The sequence below is a fragment of the Nyctereutes procyonoides genome, unplaced genomic scaffold (genome assembly GCF_905146905.1).
Source record: "Nyctereutes procyonoides isolate TBG_1078 unplaced genomic scaffold, NYPRO_anot_genome, whole genome shotgun sequence".
NCBI classification, from domain to species: Eukaryota; Metazoa; Chordata; class Mammalia; order Carnivora; family Canidae; genus Nyctereutes; species Nyctereutes procyonoides.
This window is the reverse complement of record NW_026575049.1, coordinates 17,688,030-17,711,265: the sequence shown is the minus strand read 5'-3', so window position 1 is coordinate 17,711,265 and position 23,236 is coordinate 17,688,030. Positions and strand designations below refer to the sequence as shown.

The window sequence follows — 23,236 nt, the reverse complement described above, 5'->3', positions numbered from 1 at the left end:
ACCCCCACACACACCATGGGCTCCTGGCACAGGGGGAGGCAGGCTGAGCGGGCAGAGGACACACAGGATGCGGGTGTTAGTTCTCTCTTTATAGACTCTGGTTCTGGGAAGGGGCGGCGGCGCCGGGGGACCAGCACACGGAGGGGGTTGCGCGGGGCGGTATTTACAGGCCCATGGGGCGTACCGGGCCCGGCCGCTCACCCACAACTCCAAAATAAGTTACCGCGGGCCAGGCGGGCGGGTGGGCGCTGGCAGGGGCTGTACAGGGGGGGCCTCAATACTGTCGAGGGCGGGGGTTGTAAACATGGCCGGGGGGCCCTGCCCACCCCGAGTGGTCTCCACGACGGGCTCAGGCGTCCGACAGGCAGCTCTGGATCTGGTCCACCCACTGCTGGGCTGACGGCACGTCCTGGGCACAGAAGTTGTAAACGCGACGTGTCGTCTTCACCTGGGGACGGCGGGTGGATGACTGCACGGCCCGGGCCCCCCTGCCCTGCCCCCCCGCCCCCCACCCCTGCCCCGCTCACGTCAAAGAAGGCCTTCTCGTCCACGGTCTTGGGGGCGCCCATGGTGGGCGTGCCTGGGGCCACGGCCTCCACTTCCGCCAGATCGATGACGCCCTTGCATTCCGTATCCACACGGTGGTCATAGTAGCGCAGCTGGGGGAGGGCAGGGGGGAGGTCACGACCTCAGGGTCACGGGTCAGGCAGGGGAAAGGCCAGGGGTCAGGGCAGCCCCGCAGCACCCCCGCCCCCGGCCCCTGCTCCCCGACCACTCACCTGGTGCTTCGTCTTGTCCAGTACGAACCAGCGGGCCTTCCAGGGCTTCATGAAGGCCCCCTTCTTGTACAGCGTGCCCTCGTACGACCTGCGTTCCCAGCACAACCAGGCCCAGGCTGGACCCAAGGCTAGACCAGCCAGGGCGCCAGGAAGCAGCCCTGGGCACAGCTTAGAAGGGGGAGGACATGGGACAGGGTCCCCACCCTGCACCCCTCGCCAAGACAGGACAAGGGACGGCCTCAGGGCAGCAGCCCCACGAGCAGGGAGATCGCCCTCCCGCCGCCTGCCCCCATGGAGACCCCACAGCCACCATCCCTCTGCTCTCGTGCGGTCCCTGCGGCCTGGCTGTGGTCACTGGTTCTGCATCCCAGACCACCCCGCCCCGGCCTCCCGCTTGAGCCACCATGCCGGGGACGGCCCCCCACAAATCCTGCAGTTCCCCATCAGGACCGCCGGCCCCTGTGGTCCCCCAGCACCGTGACCCCTCGCTGAGGCGGGAAGTACCCCCACCTGTTCTCACTCTCCGCCGTCTGGAACTGACTGTACAGGGTGCTAGTGCTGCGGCGCGCGGCCTGGCGGGAACTGGATGCTGTGGAGCCGCTGCTCTGGTCACTGTCCAGGCTGAGGCTCAGGGTGGAGCCCACAGGCCCCTCCTGCAGGTACACGCCTAGCGAGCGGCGGTGGTGCGGCACGCTGGACACCAGCAGGGAGCTGGGGGTGCCCTGGGGGCAGGAGGGGCACCTGTGTCAGGGCTGGTGGCCCCACTGCACCCGACAGGCCAGCTCCCCTGGCTGCCTACACCCACGCCCACTCACACGTCCGTCGGGCCGGCCCTCGAGGCGCTGCGCCGCCTTCACCCGATCCCAGGTGTCCTTCCAGCGCTCGGGGGGTCGCCCCAGCTCCGCCTCCAGCCGCTGCAGCTCCTGGGGGACAGTTGGGAGACTAAGGTCACTCAGAAGAAAATATCCAGACTGAAACGTGGAAAGAAAATTACAGAAAAACAGAGAAGCAAAGTGACAAAGGTCTAATGGGTCTGACCGGAGCACAGAAGTGGGTGAGGGTAGGGACGGGCCAAACATTATCTGGGGACAACAAAAATTAGTCGTGCAAACTAGAAAGGAGCAACCGGGCGAAGGCTGCTCAGGATGCTGATCTGCACGGTCCACCGGGGGGGGGGGGGGGGATATGGATGCGCGGCCATGGCTCAGCGGAGCCTCGGGGATCCGAGGTCCGGGAGCCTCCGGCCGACCCCACAGCCACGGCCCGACATCATAAGGCCCGGAGGGAGCTGCCGCTAAGAAGCAGTGCGCTAACCCCAGACTCTGAGGCTCCGCGACGCAGGAAGGTGCGGGAACTCCCAACAAGGTGGGGACACGGCGTCCGAGCTGGGCTCCCTGCACCTAGGATAAAGCCCTCCCCAGAGCTGCCCCCGCAGAGCCCAAGAACCACCCTGCACTGAGTGCAAGAGTAAGACCCAGAACTTTCCAGGGAGACAGTCTGATCTCAACAACGTAGAATCCACGATGTCGATTATTTAAAAAGTTATTAGACAAAAAACCAGGCAGAGGAGATCCGTGCTTAGGGGAGAGGAGGTACTGGAGGTGCCGCACGACAGATTCACAACAGGGGCTGTGAACACACATACGACATAAAGGAAAGGATGGACATGATGGCCGAGCAGATGGGGAATTTCTACAGAGAATGGAAACTACGTTTTAAAAAAGCAAATGGAAATTCTAGGGCTGAAAATTATAATACCTGACATGAAAAATTCATTAGATTGGCTTTTAAGAGGATATTTAGAAAGAAAAGACCAGTGAACTTGATGATCGCAGAAATCATGCAAGATGAGCTGCAAGTAAACTTTGGAGGGAAAAACACACACACCCTCCAGGGATCAACGGGACAGGAAAACTGCAGAGAAATGACGGCTTGTCGTCGTCGTCCGCCCCGCACCCCCCCCCCCCGCCCCGGTTCAGTCTCTGGGTGGCTGCCTGTGACTCACGACGTGACCCCAGGGTCCTGGAATCGGGCCCTGCATGGGGCCCCTGCTCACAGGGCATCTGCTGCACCCTCAGCCCCTCCCCCGTTCAGGCATGCATACACTCTCTCAAATAAAATCTTAAATTTATGGCCTAAATTGCATTGAATTTGATGACAACTACCATCGCATAGGTTAATAAGCAGCTGAGAAAGCTCCAAGCACGAGGGGCGCCTGGCCCCTGGGAAGAGCGTGTGACCCTTGACCCCGGGGTCATGAGTTCGAGCCCCATGCTGGGAGTAGATATTACTCAAAATAAACTGTAAAACGCCAGATGATGGTCAAATCGCTGAAACCGAAAATGGAAAAATCTTAAAGGGAGAGAAAGAAAGGGGGAGGTGACACGCACGTTACAAGGTCCCTCTAACGTTGGGAAACTGTAATGACAGCTTTAAACCGCTGAGTAGAAAAAATCTGTCAACCTAGAATTCTACATCCAAACGAAACACCCTTTAAAAATAAAGGCACTGGGGCGCCTCGTGGCTCAGGTCACGACCTCAGGGTCACGGGATCGAGCTCCATGTCGGCTGTGCACTCGGGAGTGGGCTTCAGACCCTCCCTCCCCCGCTCAAATGGTCTTTCTCTTTCTCTCAAATAAATCTTAAAAAAAAATAAAAATGAGAGAGGTCCCGGGGTCGCAGGATCAAGTCCTGCGTCGGGCTCCCTCTGCCTGTGTCTCTCGTGAATAAATAAATAAAATCTTGGGATCCCTGGGTGGCGCAGCGGTTTGGCGCCTGCCTTTGGCCCAGGGCGCGATCCTGGAGACCCGGGATCGAATCCCACATCGGGCTCCCGGTGCATGGAGCCTGCTTCTCCCTCTGCCTATGTCTCTGTCTCTCTCTGTGACTATCATAAATAAATAAAAAAAAAATTTAAAAAAAAATAAATAAATAAATAAATAATAAATCTTTAGAAAAAAAAAAAATGAAGGCATGGAGCGCAAGGCTGGAGCAGTCGGTGCGTGTGACTTGGGATCTCGGTGCTGAGCTGAAGCACGATGCGCGTACAGATCACAAAGACTGCAGCCCAAGCACATCAATAAACCAGGCAAAGGTGCTAAACATTCCAGTGAAAACCTGTCAGATTGGGTCAAAATAACCAGATGCTGCATGCGGGAAATTCAGCTTCAAGGGACACAGACCAGCCGGACAGCGAGGCCGCGGGAGGACGGTGCAAATCACGGTCCCAAGATGGACATGATCACCCAAGACAAAGGGCCTCTGCTGAGCTTGGGGCCCCATGTCCCCCCCCGACCCCCCAACCCTGCTGGGATCTCCCGAGGCCGCGCCTTCCTCCAGGACAGGCTCCCAAGCCGCAGAGGGGGAGGGGAGGACGCACGGCCGCTGGACTGCCACCCCCACCCCCACTCTGCACTGCTGTGCCCACTGGGCTCCGCCCTGGCGGATCCAACCCGAGGGGACACACGCCCACCAGGAACGGCAGAGGGAGGGACAGACAGACGCCTGAACGTCCACCTCAGCTTCCAGGCCCGCTTCCCCCAACAGAGGGACAGGGCAGGAGAGAACCCCAAGAACAGCTCCCCCCTGAGGCGCGGGCGCAGGTGGGGGTGGACGGACGGCACGATGACCCCGGACAGCCCCGAGTTCCCCGAGGGCTGAGGCCCAGGTGCCTGGGGTCGTCCCTGCCCGCAAATATGATGCGGTACAGGGCGGGGAGCGCCCTGCCGGATGGGGGTTCGTGGGGGGAGGGGGGCTGCCGTGCACGCACCTCCAGCAGGCGTGAGATGGCATCAGGCTGCGCCCGGGGGCGGCTGTCGTAGCAGGGCCACACCACGCGGCGCCGGCTCTGCGGCGCAGCCCCGTCCGGCCGCTCATCCTCCGGGGGCTCGGGGGGCCCCTGCGCCAGCTCCCAGTCGTACGGGGGGCCCTCGGCCAGCGTCTCCTCGGTGTAGAAGTCCCACACCTTCAGATTGGACACGTTGCTGTAGGGCCGCAGGACCTGGGGGGGGGGGGGCGGCCGTGAGCAGCTGTGCTGCGGGGCGCCCACCCCCCCGGCCGGCCCGGCTCACCTCCGCGTCCTCGGGCGCGTACATGTAGTTGTAGAACACGGGCGTCCTCCTGCTCAGCCGCTCCACGTACTCCCACACCGACCTGCACGCCTGCTGGCCCCTGCGCTCCCCCTTCTCCTCGTACAGTAGGCCTACGGGGGCAGTGCTGAGCCCGGGCCACGCAGCCCCACCCCGCGCCGCCCCGCCCCACGCCCCCGACCCCGGCCCCAGCCCCAACCCGGCCCTACCCAGCTCGATGCGCTCATAGTCCGAGTCCAGCAGAAAGGTCCGGAAGCGGCGGGAGGCGTGGTGGTAGCCAAGGAACTTGAGGTAGAATGGGCTGAATTCGAACTCCATGGGGAACTGCAGGTGGACCTGCAGGGGCAGGGGGTGTGGGCAGGGGGCGGCAGGCGCCCCCCCACCCCACCCCCCCACCCACAGCAGCTCCTCGCCCCCTGCAGCTCTCCCCCCCCCCCCCGCCCGCCCTGCACCCTCACCTGGTGCACACAGTCCAGGAACTGCAGGAAGACGGGCGTGAAGCCACTGCTCTGCCCGGCCAGCGTGTGGGCACCGCGGTGGCTGAAGCGGTGGCCGAAGGACAGCCACTCCTTCTCCACCAACAGCCGGAAGCCATCCAGCGTGCGGTAGAACGGATCGGACAGCAGCTGCACCAGAGACACCACCTGCGGCCGCCTGCCCGTCAGGACACGCCCCGGGCTGCGGCCCAGGCTGTCCCGTGGCCCCGCACGCACCTGCGTCGTGATGTCCCAGCCGTCCTCCAGGCTCACCAGGACGGAGGAGCCCGAGTCCAGAAGCTCCACCACCAGCACCGACACCTGCAGCAGCTTGTGGATCTGCGGGTGCGGCGGCCCCTGAGCACCACGGGCCCGAGCCCCCACCCGGCCCTGGGGTGCCCCCCCTCCACCCACAGCAGGGGTGCAGCAGACCTGGATCAGCCACTCCGAGTCCTCCAGGGAGCGCAGGAAGGACGCAGGGCCCGGCTCGACGGCAGGGCAGCCAGGGACACAGGCCTTCAGCAGCTTCTTGAAGCTGGCCTTCACCTGCCGCGCCTCAAACACCTCGATGGGCACCAGCTCCCACTGCTGCAGGGGGTCTGGCCGCACGCCCTGAGGAGGCCAGCGTGCTGAGCCGCGCCCCTGCCGTGCCTGCGCCCTCCCCCCGCCCCCCCCCCCACTCACCTTGAGCTGGGCTTTGTCCCCGATGATGTAGAGGGCTGCGCGCTGGGGCCGCAGGAAGCCTGGGTCAGGGGGGGCCCCGTTAGCCTGGGGTGGGCCCAGCATGTCTCTGCCTGCCAGCCGGGAGCCCACGTCAACACCGAGCCCGCCGCTGCGCCCACTGGCCCGGACGCTGCCCCATTTACCTGCACAGAGAAACACGATGAGCACCCAACCAGGCCTGCCTGGGGCACCCCTGGCCGGGCCTGTGCTGGCGTGAGTTGTCGGGAGACCGGGGTGGGACGTAGGGCCTCAGGCTGTTAGTCCCCAGGACTGTGGGGGGCTGGGTGTGCTGCTCTGTCACACGGGGCTGTTAGTGCCAGCTGCAGGGGACGTTAGTGCCCACGACTGCTCAGTCACACGGGGGGCATCAGTGCCAGGTGTGGGGGAGCCAGCCTGTGCGGCCAGTACGGTACCTCGGGGAGCGGTCCGTCTGGAGGCCGAGGCCGCCATGGGGTTGGACAGCGTGGTGACCCTGGCTCTGGGGCTGGGCACTGGGGGGCACAGCAGAGAAGAGGCTCAGGCCTGACCCCAGGCCCGACCCCAGGCCCGAGGGTCTGCCCCGCACAGAGGGCCTGTGGTCCAAAGGGATGAGCTACAGGGCTGGGCACCCACCGAGCCCCCTGGGGCCCCACACAGTGGGAGGCCATGCCCAGACTCCCTGAGCCCTCTTGGCCCTCAGGGGCAGGCCAAGGGGCCGAGGGCCGGTGGCAGGTGGGACCCAAGAGGAGGGAACCCTGGGCCCTCCTCCCGACGGCTCCTCCACAGCCCATCCCCGCACCCTTAGCCCCCACGAGGAGGACGCACAGTCGCTCCCAGCAAGGACACGGCGTGTGTCCCTGTGACATGGACACAGCCTGAACCAGGTCCCCCCACACGGCTGAGCCCCTGGAGGGCCCTCACTCTGAAGCCGGGGGACCCTGGGAGCAGTCAAGCATGCCCCGGAAACGCTGGGGGAAGACACGGGTGCTTGGGAGGGCAGGAGGCGGCCAAGGCAGGGCGATGGTGGAACCATAACCTGCCTGATGCAGGCCCCTGACGTCTGCAAGACTGAAAGCCAGCAGGGGAACAAGAGGGCAGTGGTGGGTGCTGAGGCCGGCCCTCCCCAGGAGCCAGCACCGCGCGCACTGCCGCCCATTCCGGCCCCGGGGCCCCGGCACCCATGGAGCAGTCACCACACGCAGCAGGAAGGGGGCACCCCGTAGTGGGCGCCCAGACCAGGGCTGGGGGCGGGGCTGGTGTTCACACAACGCAGGAAGCCCTGTGCAGAGCAACCCCAGGAGGGGGCAGAGCGGGCTGCGTCCTGGAGACCCCCTGCAGATGACAGCCAGGGCAGCGCCGGGTGTGGCACAAATCAGAGTGACTGCACCACCCAGGGGGACACCATCCGCACTCTGAGGCCCGGCTGGGGCAGCTCCACACTGAGAGCCCATGGACGCCAGGCCCCAAGCACGACGGGCTGCACGGGTCCCACGTCCGAGGCCTGACCCTCGAGGATCTATCAGCCGGACCAAGAGGGGGAGGCAGAGCTAGGGCGTCCGTGGGGATCCAGGCAGGGGGATGGGGGTAGTGGGGGCGGGGGGGCACAGGGAAGGTCAGGGCCAAACATCGGAGATGGGGAAGGGTCAGTGGGGAAGTCAGAGCGACGCAGAGTGAGTGCCAGGGGGGGTGCCGTTCTGACCCCCCGATGCCCCTTGTGCCGACTCACAGAGCATGTCCTCTCCTGCCTGAAAGCCCCTCCCAGAAGCCAGTGCGAATGCTGCTCACCTCCCAGCAAGGTCCCCACCTGCCACCCCCTGGACAGCAGCACACACGGCACATCACTGAGCACCTCGGGGGCCGCCCCCAGCCAGCACCCCTACAGCCCCTCGGTCATGCCGTGCCCCCCCAGGTCCAGCGTCTTCTATGCCAAGCGCAACAGCGAGCGAGACCCTGCCACACAGTACGGAAGGGAGGACCAGGTAGGAAGGGCCTGGATCCACTTGGGGGCAGCAGGCCCTGTGGGCGTGGACACAGACGGGAAGGCCAGGACGTGGGGGATTAGAGCCCCAGCAGCTGGACGGCCTTGACAAAGGGGGGCCAGGGACCATGGGAGGACTGGGAAGGACTGGGACCCTGGTAGCTATGCCGGTGACCTGGAGGCAGGCCGTGGGCAAGGACAACGAGGCAGGAGAGAGGAGCGACCACAGCAGGCCTTCAGGTACTTATGTGACCACTTCCCCACACCTCCTGCCCCTCGCTGGCCTGCCCACCCCGCGTGGCCTCCCGCCGGCCAGCGCCCCTCACCGTGGCCGCCCACGTGTGCGGAGGAGAAGCCGCTGAGCGTGTTCCGTCCCGACGCGTCCGCGTAGCGCGGCATGGAGCTGACCACGGCCTGCAGGTACTTCTCCTGCTCTAAGCTGCCAGAGTCCGCCTGAGACTGGCCTAAGGAGGAGGGTGGGGGGAGGAGCTGGAGCCGGCAGCGGGTGGCGGGCAGCGGGCGGGGGCGGGGCGCGGGCAAGTGCAGTACCTGGAGAAGGTGTGTTCTGGGCCTTAAACAGGCCGACAACGCCCTTGCCGTGCAGGCCCCCAGAGCGCAGCAGCACGGCCTTGGAGCGCCCACTGCGCCAGCACACCACCGGGAAACGGTTCTGACGGTAGCAGCGGGAGACACGCTGCAGGGCATTGTCCTGGACACTCTGGGGGACGATCAGCAGCCCCGGGTAGCTGTGGGCGGTCACACCCGTCAGGGCGAGGCAGTGGCGACAAGGGCCCCCCACCGTGGCCTCCGCATGCTCCCTGCACATGCAGCCCCCATGGCCACTCACCTGCGGCAGATGGCGTACATGCGGTTGACTGGGGAGATCCGGAAGGGCTCAGACTTGGCGCGGCTCAGGCTGCTGCTCAGGGTGCCCAGCCCCAGACGCTGGTAGTCGCGGCAGCACGCCCGCTCCACCAGGCTGCTCATGGTCATGCGGTCCGAGGGCTTCAGGGCCGAGGAAGGGGTCAGAGTGCTGGGCTCCAGCTCCTCCGACACTGGGGCAGGAAGGCACAGGGGAGTGAGCCGCAGAATGCCAGGCCAGCCCCGCAGGGAGCCCCACCCAACCACCTGGGGCCGCGCACGTCCACCTGAGATCTCATCCTCCTGGTCCTCCGGAGGGGGCTGGCCCCGGTGCTCCCAGCTGGGGGGGTTGTACTTTTTCCGGGTCACGTACTGCCGGCCAATGGTTTTCTTGGCGTTCTTCACGAGATTCCTGGACAGGGTCCTGCAAGGGGTGCGAGCAGAGGGTCAGCAGAGGGGGAGCAGAGGGCGGGGGGGGCACCCTCGGGGAAGGGTGGGGGCCTGGGTCCACACCGGAGGGAAGGCCCCTTGTCCTTGGTGGTGCGGGGGGGCCGTCCGGGCGCGTGGGTGGAGCCCAGGGTGAAGGCGAAGGTGCCCCGGATGTCCGGCGGGTACCGCAGCTTGTGCAGCTGCTTACGGAAGAGCTCGGCGCTGTCGGACCCCACCTCCTCGTCAAAGGCCATCTTCAGCAGCTGCATCAGGATGAGAGGCGCTCAGAGGTCTGGGCGGCCTCGGGTCCAGCCCACGCCATGGAGCAGGGCCCCCGCCAGAAGCTGGGGACTCCCTGGACAGCCTGGGGGGTGTCCTCCTGAGGGACAGCGCGTGTGCGGGGGCCACTCGTCACACTGTGTGGCCCAGGCCAAGGGACTCAGTCCTTCGCTGTGTTTCACATCCGTCTGTGTGACTCTGTTGTTGTGAGGGATTTACAGTGCATGTTCCAGACACGGGTTCAAGGATCAGAGACCCACCAAACCAACAGAAGAGCCGTAAAGGCCAGCACGTCACACAGCACATCCCACGGGCAGCGGACACTGAGCTTAAGCACGGCAGCCTGCTCGTAAACACAGAAATCATGGAGACGGGGGGCTCCAAGCCTGTGGAGCCATGAGAGCCATGCCTGGGGGCCCGAACCTCCCCAACACGCTCACCACCACGTGCCCCGGCGGACCTGGAATGTGCAAGAGCGCAGCTGCAGCCCGTCCTGCAGGAGCTGGTCCACGGGGGTCTGCACGCTGATGCGCTTCTCCTTGGTCAGCGCGGCCACCGGGAAGGAACGGACCACCACCTGTTCCCCGACTTCTCATAGGCCGGGCAGAGTCAGGGGGAGGGGAGGGGGTCACAAAGCCTTGGGGCACCGAGCTACGGCGGTCCTCAGCAGGTGGGGGAGGGCAGACCATGGCCGATCTTGCATGGAGACCCTGCGCCCAATCCTGTTCACCCCGAGGACCCAGGGGGAGGGGGTGGTGGAGGCTCACCCAGGGGGTCGGTAGGCATCCCCGTGAAGATGACCCGGTACGTAGTCAGGAAGATGGCTCCCTCAGCCGGGAGCAGAGCAGGGCCTCCCCCGCTGCCCCCTGCACCCTCCTCACGCCCGTCTGGCAGCAGGTAGACACGCAGGCCGTCCAGCACGCACTCCTCGCCGGGCAGCAGGCGCGGCCGCAGCAGTTTGGGCTGCTCAGGGACAACAAGGCACCTGAGGATACTGCCCTGGCCCTGGGCTGCAGCCCTGCCCGGCCCCCGCTCACCTTTTGGATGGGGGGCAGCCTCTTGCTCTCTCGGTGCACGGCCTCCAAGGTCTCAATGTGCATCTGGACGATGTCTGGGGGATAGCAGTTTTCACGCCCTGGGCCCCCACACCTGCCCGGCCACGGAGAGCGTTTCCACACCCAGACCCCCCCCATACCTGGCACCATGACATGCAGCCCCTTGAGGTGGTCGCTGGTGACCCCACTCTCCGTGCAGACCTTGTCCACAAAGCGGTTAATGAAGCGGACCACGGCCCCGGCCACATCGCAGGTCTCTGCATCTTCAAAGCCGCTCTCCGTGTCATAGCTCTCCGCCACGCTGCCCGCCATGCTGGCCAGGGAGGGGCACAGTGGGCACAGGCCCACCACCACAGCCCCCCCACCCTCTGAGGCCCCAGGCCGCCCCGCACCTGTTGGTGACCAGGCTGTTGCTGGCGCTCTCTAGGTCGCCCAGGCCCGCGCGCTCCCGCAGCAGGCGGCTCTTGCTGCTGTCCAGGGGCAGCAGTAGGTAGCTCATGCGGTTGGCATAGTGGATGGCCTGGCTGAACACTGTGCTCTCCTCCTTCTGCACCAGCTCTTGCTGCTTCTCACGGCTCAGGGTGGGCCACAGGCGCCGCTGCTCAGACGCCACATCCAGGGCAGAGCGCTCATCCTCCTGTGTAGACGCGTCCCCCACCTGGCACAGCGCTGCAGGTGAGCCGGGACCGGGCGGCGCCGGCCCTCGCCCGCAGGCACAGGAGTCCCCGCACACCTGCAAGTGGTCTCGGTCCTCAGCAGGCTCCAGGTAGAGGGCCCGGATGTGGGTCTGCACGTCCCCGTAGAACATGGCCTCCCAGAACTGTGGGGTGCTCCACACCACGTGCTCCTGCACGCAGCTGTACGCAAACTGCGTCACTCCTGGGCTCAGCTTCTGCAGAGGCCACGAAGGTGGGGGGTCACCAGCTGCAGCTGGAGACAGCTGGGGCAGGGCCCCGGGGTCACCCCAGCACTCACCCGGCAGAAGGCCGTGACCAGAGGCAGCAGAGCAGCTGCAATGCCGTGCTCGTCCAGGGAGGTGCAGTCCTGCGGGAGCCCTGAGCCATCGCGACTGGCCCCATGGCCCACCTCTGCCCTGACCCGTGCGGCCGCCAGAGCAGCGTCTCCCACCCCGTCCCTGAGCCGTCTGTGCCGGCTCCCGAAGGGCTGCCCAGAGATTCAGGCCAGGAGGTCCCCTCCAACAGAGGCCTCCCCCCGCCACCCCCACCCCACACCAGATCTCCCCCGTTGCCAGCACCACCCGGAGACGTCCTTCTGGGGAGCCCGGAGGAGCCCTGCCCACCCCCGCCCCCTGGCCCTCCCTCCCAGCAGGGTGGGAGCCTGGCCTCACCTGCAGGCAGCAGTTCATCATGCGGACCACGAAGTCAAACTGCTGGTGGTCCAGGACCGCCCGGTTCTGCTGCACGTGCAGGTGCAGCTCCTGGGTGAGGCAGCGGCGGGCCGCACGCCCCTTCAGGGCCCTCAGCACAGCTGGGAGCAACTGGGGACAGGGTACATGGGGCAGGGCCATGAGCCTACACAGGGACCCACCCGGCCATGCCCTGGGGGAGGGGGACGCCAGAGCCCCAGGTCTCAGCACAGACACATCTGGAAGCTAGTCTCCAGGCCGGGTAGCTCAATGCTGGGAGCTCACTGCCCAGCAGAGATGACACCTGCGGCAGACCCCGCCGTGCACCTGTGACGGCTGACGGCCTTCCAGGACGGAGCTGTCACACAGCCACAGGCCAGCATGAACCGTGCTGTCCACCCCTCTGGGCCTGGGCCCCAGTGTGCGCCAGCTCCCAGGTCTGCGGACTCTGCTGGCCAGGGCTTCCACGTCCTGACAGCACACGCCCAGTGCGACACTGGTGGCTGGCTCGCACCAGGCAGGCAGGACGGGGCCGTGTGCTGCTCTCCTACTAGTTCTCAGTGAAAAGTAACTGGGAGCCCTGCAGGCCCCTCACGGGACACGGAGCAGCTGCAAACAGGATGCAGATTCAAACGGGCCGTCGTCAGACCCACACGTGCCCACAAACCACAAGGGGCAAGACAACGTGGAGGTCCTAGTTTTACCAAAAACCAAAGGAACCAAACCAAACTGGTGTGGGCCTGCACTTTTTCCACGAAGGATGTACAAGAAATTCAGCAGGAGACAGAGATGAAGTAAACCCCTCCCTCCCGCGAGCGCCCCCAGCAGGCCCCATCCAGCTGCCCAAGGGAGGTGTCACCGCGTGTCACCTGCCCCACCTGCCCCTCCAGCCACCAGCAGCTTCAGCGCCCTTCACTGGGGCTCCCTGCACCCAGCGGCCCTCACCTTCTTGGCCTCAAGCATCTTCCCCTCAAACACGTAGGAGATACAGTTCCGAACCACCTCCAGCCTGCGGGCACTGTTGCCATGGAGCCCGCTACTCCGCTCCAGGATGGCAGCTGGGAGCAGAAAATGCACTCATCTCCAGCCTCGCGCCCACCCTGGGCCACACGCAGGGGCCCCTCCCCATACGCACTCATGGGTGGCCCTGAGGGCACGGTGGTCCTCCTCTCGGCCTTCACGGCCGGGGGCGCGCCCTGCATCTTGGCAGTGGCCTGGTCCACGATCCACTGCACCACGCCGTCGTCCAGCCGGGGGAAGGGGCGGGGCACCCGCCGCAGGTGACTGGCCTCCCCCGGCCTCTGCACCTTGTGCATAGCCACCGCAGGGTAGGGGTTCTCCTGGGGGGACAGACAAGTGTGGGCAAGCAACCGGGTGCCGGGTGGCACAACGACCTAGCTAGGCCGGTCCACCCCCTCGTGCCACCTGCCGTACGTTCTTATAAAGCTGCTCTGCCAATTCTTTGACATGACGCAGGACTCGCTGGGGGTGGTTCTCATCTGCCCGCATCCGTGCCACCTCATGGGCCACCAGCTGGGGGAGGAGGCAGGGTCAGGCGGGCGGGGCGGGAGTGATGGTGGGGGCTCCTCCCACCCGGGCTGGGGACGAACCTCATCGAACAGGTCCGTGGACCGGTAAGGGACCCCACGCTCCGACACGAAGCCTGCAAAGGCCATGCCCTCCAGCACCTTCATCAGAAAGTCGTCCTCCATCAGCCCCCGCTGGCCCAGGAAGGCTGCCTGGGGGCACACAAGGGGGTCAGCCCCTAGCACTATCCGGCTGCCTCCACCCGCAGCCCCACCTGTGGCCCAGCCCACCTTATGAAAGCGGATGACAGGCTCTGGGTGGATGCGGACCATGTGCAGACACCAGCGGTAGCCCTGCAGGAGCTGAGCAAAGAGCCGCAGAAAGACAGCACGCAGCTCCTTGTCCTGGGGCACAGGTGAGCGCAGGTGAGAACGAGGACCAGGCCCAGGCCCAGGCCCACCCCCTCCCCTGCTCATGGGCTCATGGCCACCCTCCACCCACCCCGGCTCCACCTTGACGCACCCAAACACACCTATCCAGACCCTGCCCAGGCCTCTCAGGCCCCCTGCCCCATCCTGCCCCTGGGTGGCAGCAGACCTAAGGAGAGGGCACAGGGTTAGCGTGGGCCCCTGCCCTGCGGCTGCCCACGACCCCCACCTGCATCTTCAGGGAGGAAGCATTCGCTGTGGGTGGTGGGAAGGCAAGATCCGCCAACTCCAGGTCTGGATCCAGGACCTGCAGGAGCAGAGGGGAGGAGGGACGACTGCCCAGCAGCTGACCCCATCCCAGCGTCCCTGAAGCCCCTGGTCCTGCCTCACCATGCTCAGCACACTGTGCGTCTGGCTCTGCAGGGGCTCCGGCAGTGGGGGGATGTGCACACACTCCGGCACCGTCACCGTCCCTCCATCCAGATCAGCAACGATCACATCCAGCTAAAGAGCAAAGGGGGCAATTGGTCATGGGCCTGCCAGCCAGTCAGCAGGGCCTGGAGTGGGGAGACGGGCCCCACCACGGCCCTCACCAGCTCCTGGGTCTCTGCCTGGAAGGCTGCGTTGACACCGATGATGAAGGGTGTGGGCGTGCTGAGGACCTCCAAGAGCTGGGCCGGCAGGATGGGCACATAGGTGAAGCTGTAACAGCGGAGAGCTCGGTGCTGGAGAGCCCGGGGTGGGGAGCTGGGGGATGGGAGGAGGGTGGGTGACAGCAGGGGCACCTGTATCGGAGAGGGAAGAGCAGCGCCAGGAGCCCCCGGCACGCGTCTGAGAGCCGCTGGTAGCTCCGGGACAGGAAGAGCACTTTGTGCTCGGTGAGCGCCGCGCAGAACAAGGACAGCACATTGGTGATGCCTGCAGGGAAAACCAGGCTAGAAGGGGCTGCTGAGGGAGAAGCCCACCCGGCCCGCCCACCCCCGGGAGAGGAGGGGGGCCTGTGCGGGGCGGGGGCGGCCAGGCTCACCCAGCTGGCGGAAGAGCAGGGCCACGCTGCAGCGGCTGATGGGCAACGAGTCGGCGAGTGGGGTCTGGATGACCTGTCGGTCACCGGCCCCCAAGGAGATGGTTCTCTGTGGAAAGAGAGGGACCGGTGTTCAGCCACTCTGAGCAGACCCGTGTGAGCCCGGAGCTCCGTGAGTGGAGGTGAGACTGGCCCCGACAGGCCTCAGGAGGGAAAGGCCTTGCCCGGCCTGCGGCCTGAGCAGAGCTGCGGAGAAAACTCAGGGCCTCTGACCTGGGGCGGGGTGGGGCCTGGGAGGGCAGAAGAAACAAAGAATCCATACCACTCCGTCCTCGACAGAGTCCAGCTGCACAGGACAGACAGGCAGAGAGACACGGTTAGACGCACCCACACGCGGGGCACTGAGCAGGGAGCAGACGGGCACGCCGACACTAACATCCAGACAGGCACACCCAAGGGCCCGAGGACAGAGAAACGGAAGGAGCCGGGCAGGGAGCCGGGCGGGACAGGGGACGCACAGGTAGCAGCAGGCAGCACCACGACGCGGCCAGCACCCGAGGCCCTGGACTCTGAGCACCTCGGGCCCCGTGCACATGGCCCTGGGGCACCAGGAGGGCCTTGGCTGTGGGTAGACAGCACATGCCCCCAAGACCCACCTGTGAGCCCCCAGCCAGGGGGATGATGCACGTGAGCAGGTTCCCAATCACGTTCTCCAGGCCCACGTTCAGGCCCTCCACGTGGATGGTGTAAATGAGGCCCAGGCTGTTCTGCAAGGACACAGGCTGGGGAATGCCGGCCCTGCCGCTGGGGCACCCCATATCCTGCCTTGAACCCTGGCTGCCTGCCTCACCCTGAACACCTCTGCATGGTCCAGTCGAGACACCAGCACCAGGGTCTTTGGTGCAAACAGCTGGCCAGGTGTGGCAGGCGTTGCAGGTGACAGTTGCACCAGGCCACCCTCGTCCGCCTCCTCCTCCCGCTCTGTGGCATCCTCGGTGCACACCACTTCCTGTGGACACAAGCCCCGTCTGCCCAGCTCTCAGGCATGTCCCATGAGCCCAGGGGGAGGACACAGGTGATTCAGGCAGAAGCAGCCCTCTGTGAACTCAGGCCCCGTGGGGCTCAGGCACCAGGACTTGCCACAGACAGGGAGACACCCCAAGGGCAGGGAGCCGGCCGCAGCCAGAACCCCACACGGGCCGCACCCCAGGGTACCCAATATGACCTGTGTGGGCTCTGCTGGCTCCCAGAAGGTCAGGCAGGCGCAGTAGTGCCGCTCAGAGTTGATGTCGGTGAGGACAGCAACGAAGAAGGTTGGTGGGTTCCTCTCAGGACACAGCTGCCACCCACTGGGCTGGCAAAACTGTCGAGAAGGGGGGTTGGGGTCGGCCGTCACCCCCTCAGTGTCCCTGTCCTCACAACTCTGCACCCAGGTCCCAGTGTAGCAGACAGCGCCTTGCTCTGCGACCCTGGGTGCATCTCACCTCCTGGACCTCAACCCTCCCCCCCCCAAGAGGAAGTCACAGCCTCTGGGGTCTCACTGTGGCCAGAGCACCCTGTGGTGCAGGACATGGGCTCCACCACCACAGGAAGGGACATGGCATGACCCTGTCCACCAGCCCATGACCTCCCACCAGCCTCTGCAGCAGCTTAGAGACGTCCTCGTGCCCACCGGGGAGCTAGGCACTGGGGAGGCTCCCCGCAGTCCTGGGAAGAAGTGCCGCGCCCGCGCCCCCACCCCCCCCCCCCGACCCTGCCCGTCTCAGCAGCCCCTACTCACCAGCTCGATGCCCTGGGGGAACGGGTTGTCCTCCCAGTCCTTCTCTGGGAAGCGCTGCAGGATCTGGCCCTGGCCTTCCCCACTCCCTGAGGACAGGAGCAGGTGGTCAGGGCACCATCCACCTCCCAAGCCGCCACCCAGCCAGGGGTTTCAAGGGTCTCCGATGGAAACCTCCTGCCTACCCTGGCCTCCATGTGGCAGCACACATGTCATTTCCCTAAAAACAGTCTTGCAAGGGGAGGCCACTGGGCAGTCACAGACCCCAAGGCCAAGAGAAGCCCCTGGTTTGGTACAGGGAGTCCTGGAAGCCTTTGGCGAGGCCAGGCACCAAGTGGAAGGTGGAAGCCCCAGCCCAGTGCCGCTCCCCAGCATGTCCACACCCCCAGCCGGGCCCACACCAGCAAGCCAGCCTAGCCCCAGTCCCTGGCTCTGCCTCACCTGCCGGCCCTGAGCCCGCCGGAGAGGCAAGGTCTTGCACCTACTGCCTGTGCCAGGGGAGAGGAAACTGGGCCCAAACTGCTGCTTGCCCCACTGTCTCGGACACAGGCCCAGCGCAGGTCCCAGAACCCAGCCAGGGGGCCCGGGGAGGGCTGGTAGCTGGCAGGAAGGAGAGAGGCCAGGCCAGGACACCCCCTGAAGGAGTTCCCTCCTGAGTGCTGAGGACCCGGCAACTTGCAGGGGCGCTGAAGGTGGTGGCACACGGGCCTGTCCTCCACCTGCGCAGAAGTTGGTGCCACACCGGCCGGGAGGCAGGAGGTGCAGGTCTGCTCCCCCCACCCCATGCCTAGGGCACGATTCCCAGCTCAAGGCCACAGTGGTGGGGTCAGAGGCCCTTGCTCGCCGCCTACAGAGCCTAACTAGGAGGCACGATGAGGTCCTGTCAGGGAGCACTCACCTCCCAAGACCAGCAGAAGATGGACACAGGGCCTGGCTCTGCTCCACCCAGCCCGGCAGCACACTGAGCAGGGAAGACAGAAACCTCCCTACCTTCACCTCCCACACACGACAGGCAGGTCCCTGGGCACGGATGTCCCCCCCCCTGCTTGGACCAGCTCCAGCAGAACACACCACACCAGCAGAACAGGAGCAAGTAGGTAAGGAGCGGGCAGTGGGCATGAGGCCTCCCTAAGGGCCTGCCCCAAGGCCGAGAAAGCCATGGAGCCCAGTGGGAGGACCTGCTGGCCACAGCCCCACCCCCACCCCGGCCATGTCCAGCCAGCCTGGTCCACCCTGAACATACGCAGGAACCACAGGGCCTCAGGCGGAGCCAGGGGCCTGGGTGCCAGCCTGTTCCCACGGGCACTGGGAGCAGACCCCAGTCACTGGCCAGCAGAGGAGCTGGGCTCCAATCTCAGGAGACCACCCACCCTCCAGGATCACGGAGGCAATGCCAAGGAGGCAGCGGGCAGGCTGCCGCCGGTGGGGCGAGGTAGGGCGAGGTGGGGCCATGACTCTGACTCACAAAACCTCAGTTTCCTGTTCCCCTCCCCCTCCCACTCCTGACATGAACCGAGGTGGCAGACGGAGGAGGCGGGGAGGAGGAACAGGTGTCTGCTGGAACCGTACCTGCTCACACAGAAGCGCACACAGCCTCCCAGGACCAAGCCTCCGGGGGTCCCTCAAGGCCCACCCCAAGGGCCACCTTCAGCAGGCCCGGGCCAGCTCACCCTGAGCCATGCCTCCCCACACCGACTCGCTCCCCAAAGGGCTGATTTGTGCACAGCCCCAAACCACCATCTGGGCCTGGGCCTGGCAGGCACCCAGGGCTCACCCAGCTCTTGCCACGAGGCAGCGGGCGGGGGAAGGAAGAGGGGGTGTGTGCAGGCAGGGACGGCAGCCTCTGCCCCACAGCCTCCCTCCCAAGGCCAGACAGCCTCAGAGGGCCGCTCTCAGCAGCCTCTCCGCATGGGGAAGCAGACAACGTACCTGGCCACTGGCCACCACCCCCCTCCCCACCCCATTTATCCTGTGAAATATCAACTCCCACTTGCAGGGCTCCGCCCTCTGAAGACCCAACTGGAGGCTTTCCTTGAACTGTCCCCACTGCCTATGCCAGTGAGCATCCCCCACCCCCAGTTCCTTCTTTGGGCCACGATGGTCCCAAACTCGGCCTTCAGGTCTCAGCTCAAAGAGCACCGCTCCTCCAGACAGCACTCTGCACCCTGCCTGAGCCTGGGGCCTGCCGCAGGACCTCCCTCCCTCCGCCGAGCCCCTCTATGATTCCGGCTGCCCCTGTTGTCTGGCTGGGCCAGATGGAAGCTCCGCAAGCCAGAGACTACATCTCTGTATCCGTCACTGCACCTGCGCCTGGCACAGACCGCAGCCTAATTAGGCCTCGCTGAATGCACACAGCCAGCTACACAACCGCCTCCCACACCCAGGCCCCCTCACGCCCCACAAGCCAACAGGTTCCATAATCAGAAATGCAGGGCAGCTTCCGGCGTCCCGGGACAGGAGAGCTCTCCCTGGACGGGCACATCACAGAGCAGCCCTACTCCTGGTCTCTCTCCCGCCCTGAGACCCGCCTGCACCTCAGCTCCACCGGCAGGGGCCAGGCTGCAACCTGGGTGCGGGCCTGCATCCTGGGGGAGGTGGGGCACTGCTGGTCTCCCAGTGTCCGCCACCCACTCAAGCCCTCGTGGCCACGGAGGGGACCTGCAGCAGCTGAGCCCCCGCCCCCGCATTTTCCCCCACGTTGGGGGTCATAGAAGGAAAGGCACCCGATGGGTCCACAGTTACAAAACTACTCTAACCAGCACCATCATGGTCCCAGGCTGGGACTTTTTGGGAGGCCTTAGGAGGAAGGGCACTGAAGTCCCCTGAGACACAGATGGGGACAAGCACTTCCTCTTGCAACCGTGTCACTGCAGCCAGCCCCGTGTGGGCTGCAGGGCTGAACACAGGGCGAGAGAACACAGAGCACACGCTCTGTCATCTGCTGGCAGTGGCTGTCACCAGTGCCAGGCTCCGACGCCCGGAGGGCCGGCCCAGGCCAGCAAGCACTCTGAGCAGAGGCAAGGGAGGATGGAGCCTCGCTGCCCCCCCACCCCTGCCGCCCCTCCAAAACCCCAGCAAAGAGGCCCTGTGACTCCCTCGGGTATAGGAAGAAGGTGAAGGAAGGACAGGACCTTCCTGCTGCTCCACCCACCCAACCTCAACACGCAGGCCATCCCAGCCACAGCAACAGGATGTGTGCAGGGGGGCTGCAGCCTCCCCAGTGGTCCCCCCCAACCTTCCCTCAGGCAGACCGGACTGGCTCCCAGGGTGGGGGCTGGAAGCCAGATTAGGCCGTTCCAAACAGCCCCAACCTGCTCCAGAGGGCAGGACCATGGGTGTGGGGAGAGCAGATGGGGCCCAGGAATGTGGCCTGCTCAGCACAGTCAGGTCTGAGAGGCCAGGCCACAGGACAGAAAGCCTTCTTCTCAAATGCTGGGGCCAGGGTGGGGACATCAAGAGGGATCCAGCCTCTCCTGCCTGATAGATGTGCACTCAGCCACCTGGTCAAGAGTGTCTCCTGTCCTCAAAGACACACCCTGGCACTGGCCATGGTGTGTACATCACCTAACCATGGTCAGGCCCCCCCCCCAGCCCAGAAGCTGGGCAAGGGTGATCTGTCTGGCCCCCCAAGTGTCCCCAGAGCTGGCCCAGGGTGCAGAAGGTGCTAACTCCTTAGTGAAGGAGCTCCCCCAACTCACCAGGGGAGAGGTCTGCACTGAAAGTTGGGGTCCCATCCCGCCCTCCCTGTGCTCCTGCCTGGAGAGGTTCACCAGATGGTAACTATAAAACCAGATGCTCCCTCAGGCAGGGCTCCTGTACCCAGGCCCTGCACCCACCAGCTCCAGACAGGATGTCTAAGTCCAGGCCAAGGACAAGACATCCCCCACTCCTACCCCCTCCACTGAACCCAGAAGACCCCGCATCCCTGTCCTGACGTCCTAGGCCTGCCAGCACACAGGGTCCCCCACCTCCAGCAGCCCTGCCGACTATGCCAGTGCCTATGGTGTCCTCACACCTGCTGCTCATCACTAGACATCCATCATTTCCTGGAGCCTCCTGCGTGAACAGCTTCACATGCGTGTCCACCTCCTGCTCGTGGCAGCCTGGGAGGTCTGTGTGACTCATTCCAACTCCAGATGAAAAAGCTGAGGTGCAGAGAGCTGGAAGACTGGCCCAAGGTCAAGAGCTATCAAGTGGCAAAGCAGGTACCACTGGCTCCCCCATGTAGTGTTTCTCTGCTTCAGGCTTCCTGCCACCACCTGGCTCTGCCCCCGGCCCTATGGCTAGGGTCCTAGCCTGTGGGCTTCCTTCTCACAGGATGGAGGAGTCCTGCCAACGCAGGCCCTGAGGCTGGGTGGCCAGTCGGCAAGTGACCAGCTCCAGCCCTGGAAGGCAGCAGTTAGGGCGGGCTCCATGGCTTTCACCCCTACTAGGTGACAGTCTGGGACTCCTTCTTGATGCTAAGGGAGGCAGCCTTCTCCCCTGTCTGTACCAGAAGCCACAAATACCAGGGGTGCCCACCCTGAGTGTCACAGCCAGCTTGCCATGGAGCCCACCCACGCTGCATCTCACCTCCTTAATTCACCCTCAATCCCCCACTCCTGCAGCTACCACCTGGCCTCGGCCTGTGGTCTCTGCCTCCCCAGACCCTTCCCACATCACTCCTGCATCAGCCTCCAAGCCCACTCTGTTCACACAGCTCCAAACAGGCCCCTCACACCGGGCAGCCCCTGGGCCAGCCTGGTTTCCCTGAATCCCATGCATCCCTCTGCTCCAGGCGGCATGGCCTCCTCGCTGCCCCCCACATGCACCGTGGGACAGACGGTTCTTCCTCTGTGGGCCTGTACAACAACACCGAGTGTGAGCCTGCCACATGCAGACTGGGAGGCAAAGATGACTGGCTCTTGCTGCAAAACCTCCCCGTCTAGAGGAAGACACGCTTGTGACTGAGGGTGTCAGGGGACGGACCCTTGGACAGACAGGAGCAGAAGAGAGGAGCGAGTCCTACGAGGGCACGCAGGAGGGTCTGGAGTGTGCAGGATCCGGCAGGTAGTCTCAGCAAGAAAGGCAAAGAGGAGAGAAAGTCTGGGTCCTGGGTGATGAGTATGCCAACCGGGCTGACCACACAGGCTCCCCTAAGGGCATGCGCTGCCCCCCTGCCACTGGGATCTGAGCCCACAGCTTGCTGCTGGGTTTGCCTCTGTGGTAGCTCAGGCCAGGCAATCAAGCTCTGTGCTCGACTCCACTTTACGGACGAGGGAGAGAGCAAGGAAACCGTGGTGGGCTGCTGGAGGAAGAAATGAGATCATGCACAAAGGGCTGTGCAGGGCCTGACACACGGAACGCGCTCCCCAACCCACCGTCTCCATGATTGCTGCTGATGTCATGGTCAGGCTGTTTGCTCCTACCCCCGGGCTCAAGGGCCCTCAGACACAGGCGCTGACCCAAGAGGTGGACCTCCTGGACGTCGACTTGACGCAGCGGTCCCCCACCCAGGGCTTGGCCTGCAGGCATGAGGACCGCGGGTGGCCTGCCAGGAACGCTGGTCCCTCTTCTCGCACTTCCTACCCGTCGCGGCTCAAACATCACTTCTGCCCGCCCATCTTCTGCATCCCTAAGCCTCCTGGCCTGAGACACCCCACCTGACCCCGGGGGGTCAGAGGAGGGCTTGCGAGCCAAGGATCCGTGTCCGGGAGGGCAGCTGGCGGCCGAGCAGAGGGCACATCCCGCCCCGTGGGAGCCCGAGGCCGAGCCCTCCCGGACCCTCCCGCCCCCCGGGGCCCCGCCAATGCTCAGCCAGACCCCGTTCTGGCCCCAGGGTGGCGGGCAGGTCGGGCTCGCCGGGTCGCGCTGCCCCGCTGTCCTCAGAGGTCGCCCCCGGCCCCGGGTCTCCGACCCCGACCGCGACCCCCGACCCCGGCCGCGACCCCGGCCCCCGACTGGTGCCCCAGACGACCCTCGCGCCGGCCCGGCGGCCGCGGCCCGCCCGCCCCGCGTGTCCCCGCGCCCGCCCGCCGCCCCGGCTGACCCCTGCCCGCCCTGGGGCCCCGGCCCTCCGCCCTCAGCCGCGGGCCCGGCACTCACCGCGCGGGTGCGGCCCGAACGCCACCAGCACGAAGTAGTCCGCGAGCCGCGCCATGGCGAGGTGCGCGGGCGGGCTCCGCGGCTCGGGGACGCGAGGGCGGCGCGCTCATGGCCCGGCCTCGGCCCTGGTCCGCGCTCCCCGGACAACCCGGGCCCGCTCCGCCGCGGCGGCCAGAGCTCCCGCCGCCATCTTCCCAGCCAGCCGGCCCGCCCGGCTGCGCCGTGCGCTTGCGCGGCCTCTCCCCGCCCCCGCCATGGGCGGGGCCCGCAGCTACGCGCTCCCATTGGTCGGCTCGGCGCGGGCTCGGTGCCCGGGGGCGGGGCTCCGCCCGGCCCCGCCCCCCAGGCGCTGACATTGACGGCGGCTCGCGCGGGTCAGCGGC

At 65.6% G+C, this 23,236-nt stretch overlaps 1 protein-coding gene across 3 annotated transcripts; it reads right to left on the bottom strand.

Annotated features, from left to right (window-relative positions):
* Positions 1–68: 68 nt before the first annotated feature.
* On the bottom strand, positions 69–23,064 carry SBF1 (SET binding factor 1). Of its 3 annotated transcripts, XM_055328258.1 has the most exons (41): positions 22,854–23,064; positions 16,773–16,858; positions 16,218–16,355; positions 15,843–16,001; positions 15,649–15,759; positions 14,996–15,101; positions 14,754–14,886; positions 14,562–14,670; positions 14,359–14,472; positions 14,198–14,275; positions 13,831–13,944; positions 13,624–13,752; positions 13,448–13,546; positions 13,149–13,353; positions 12,959–13,071; positions 11,996–12,145; positions 11,623–11,691; positions 11,381–11,539; positions 11,040–11,305; positions 10,788–10,960; positions 10,630–10,703; positions 10,360–10,555; positions 10,053–10,180; positions 9,398–9,576; positions 9,172–9,308; positions 8,871–9,078; positions 8,573–8,769; positions 8,350–8,487; positions 6,480–6,557; positions 6,028–6,209; positions 5,776–5,955; positions 5,581–5,682; positions 5,326–5,511; positions 5,077–5,203; positions 4,850–4,980; positions 4,549–4,779; positions 1,595–1,702; positions 1,290–1,501; positions 780–867; positions 528–659; positions 69–448 (listed from the first exon to the last, which is right to left on the bottom strand). In XM_055328258.1, exons 1-41 carry the CDS (start codon positions 22,906–22,908, stop codon positions 350–352), a joined length of 5,679 nt encoding a protein of 1,892 aa, XP_055184233.1. In that variant the 5' UTR covers positions 22,909–23,064; the 3' UTR covers positions 69–349. The 3 variants fall into 3 exon arrangements, with proteins under 3 accessions (XP_055184233.1, XP_055184234.1, XP_055184235.1); XM_055328259.1 differs by lacking the exon at positions 6,480–6,557; XM_055328260.1 differs by lacking the exons at positions 69–448; positions 528–659; positions 780–867; positions 1,290–1,501; positions 1,595–1,702 and having other exon boundaries at positions 4,613–4,779; positions 4,872–4,980.
* Positions 23,065–23,236: the final 172 nt, after the last annotated feature.

What these genes read in the sequence shown, in the direction of transcription:
- SBF1 (XM_055328258.1), bottom strand. Translation starts at nt 22,908, where the DNA reads ATGGCGCGGCTCGCGGACTACTTCGTGCTGGTGGCGTTCGGGCCGCAC. An exon ending in CAGAGCAGCTTTATAAGAAC is followed by an intron (nt 13,354 to 13,447) that starts GTACGGCAGGTG and finishes CTGTCCCCCCAG; the next exon opens with GAGAACCCCTACCCTGCGGT. An exon ending in GGCTGCCCCCCATCCAAAAG is followed by an intron (nt 10,556 to 10,629) that starts GTGAGCGGGGGC and finishes GTCCCTGAGCAG; the next exon opens with CCCAAACTGCTGCGGCCGCG.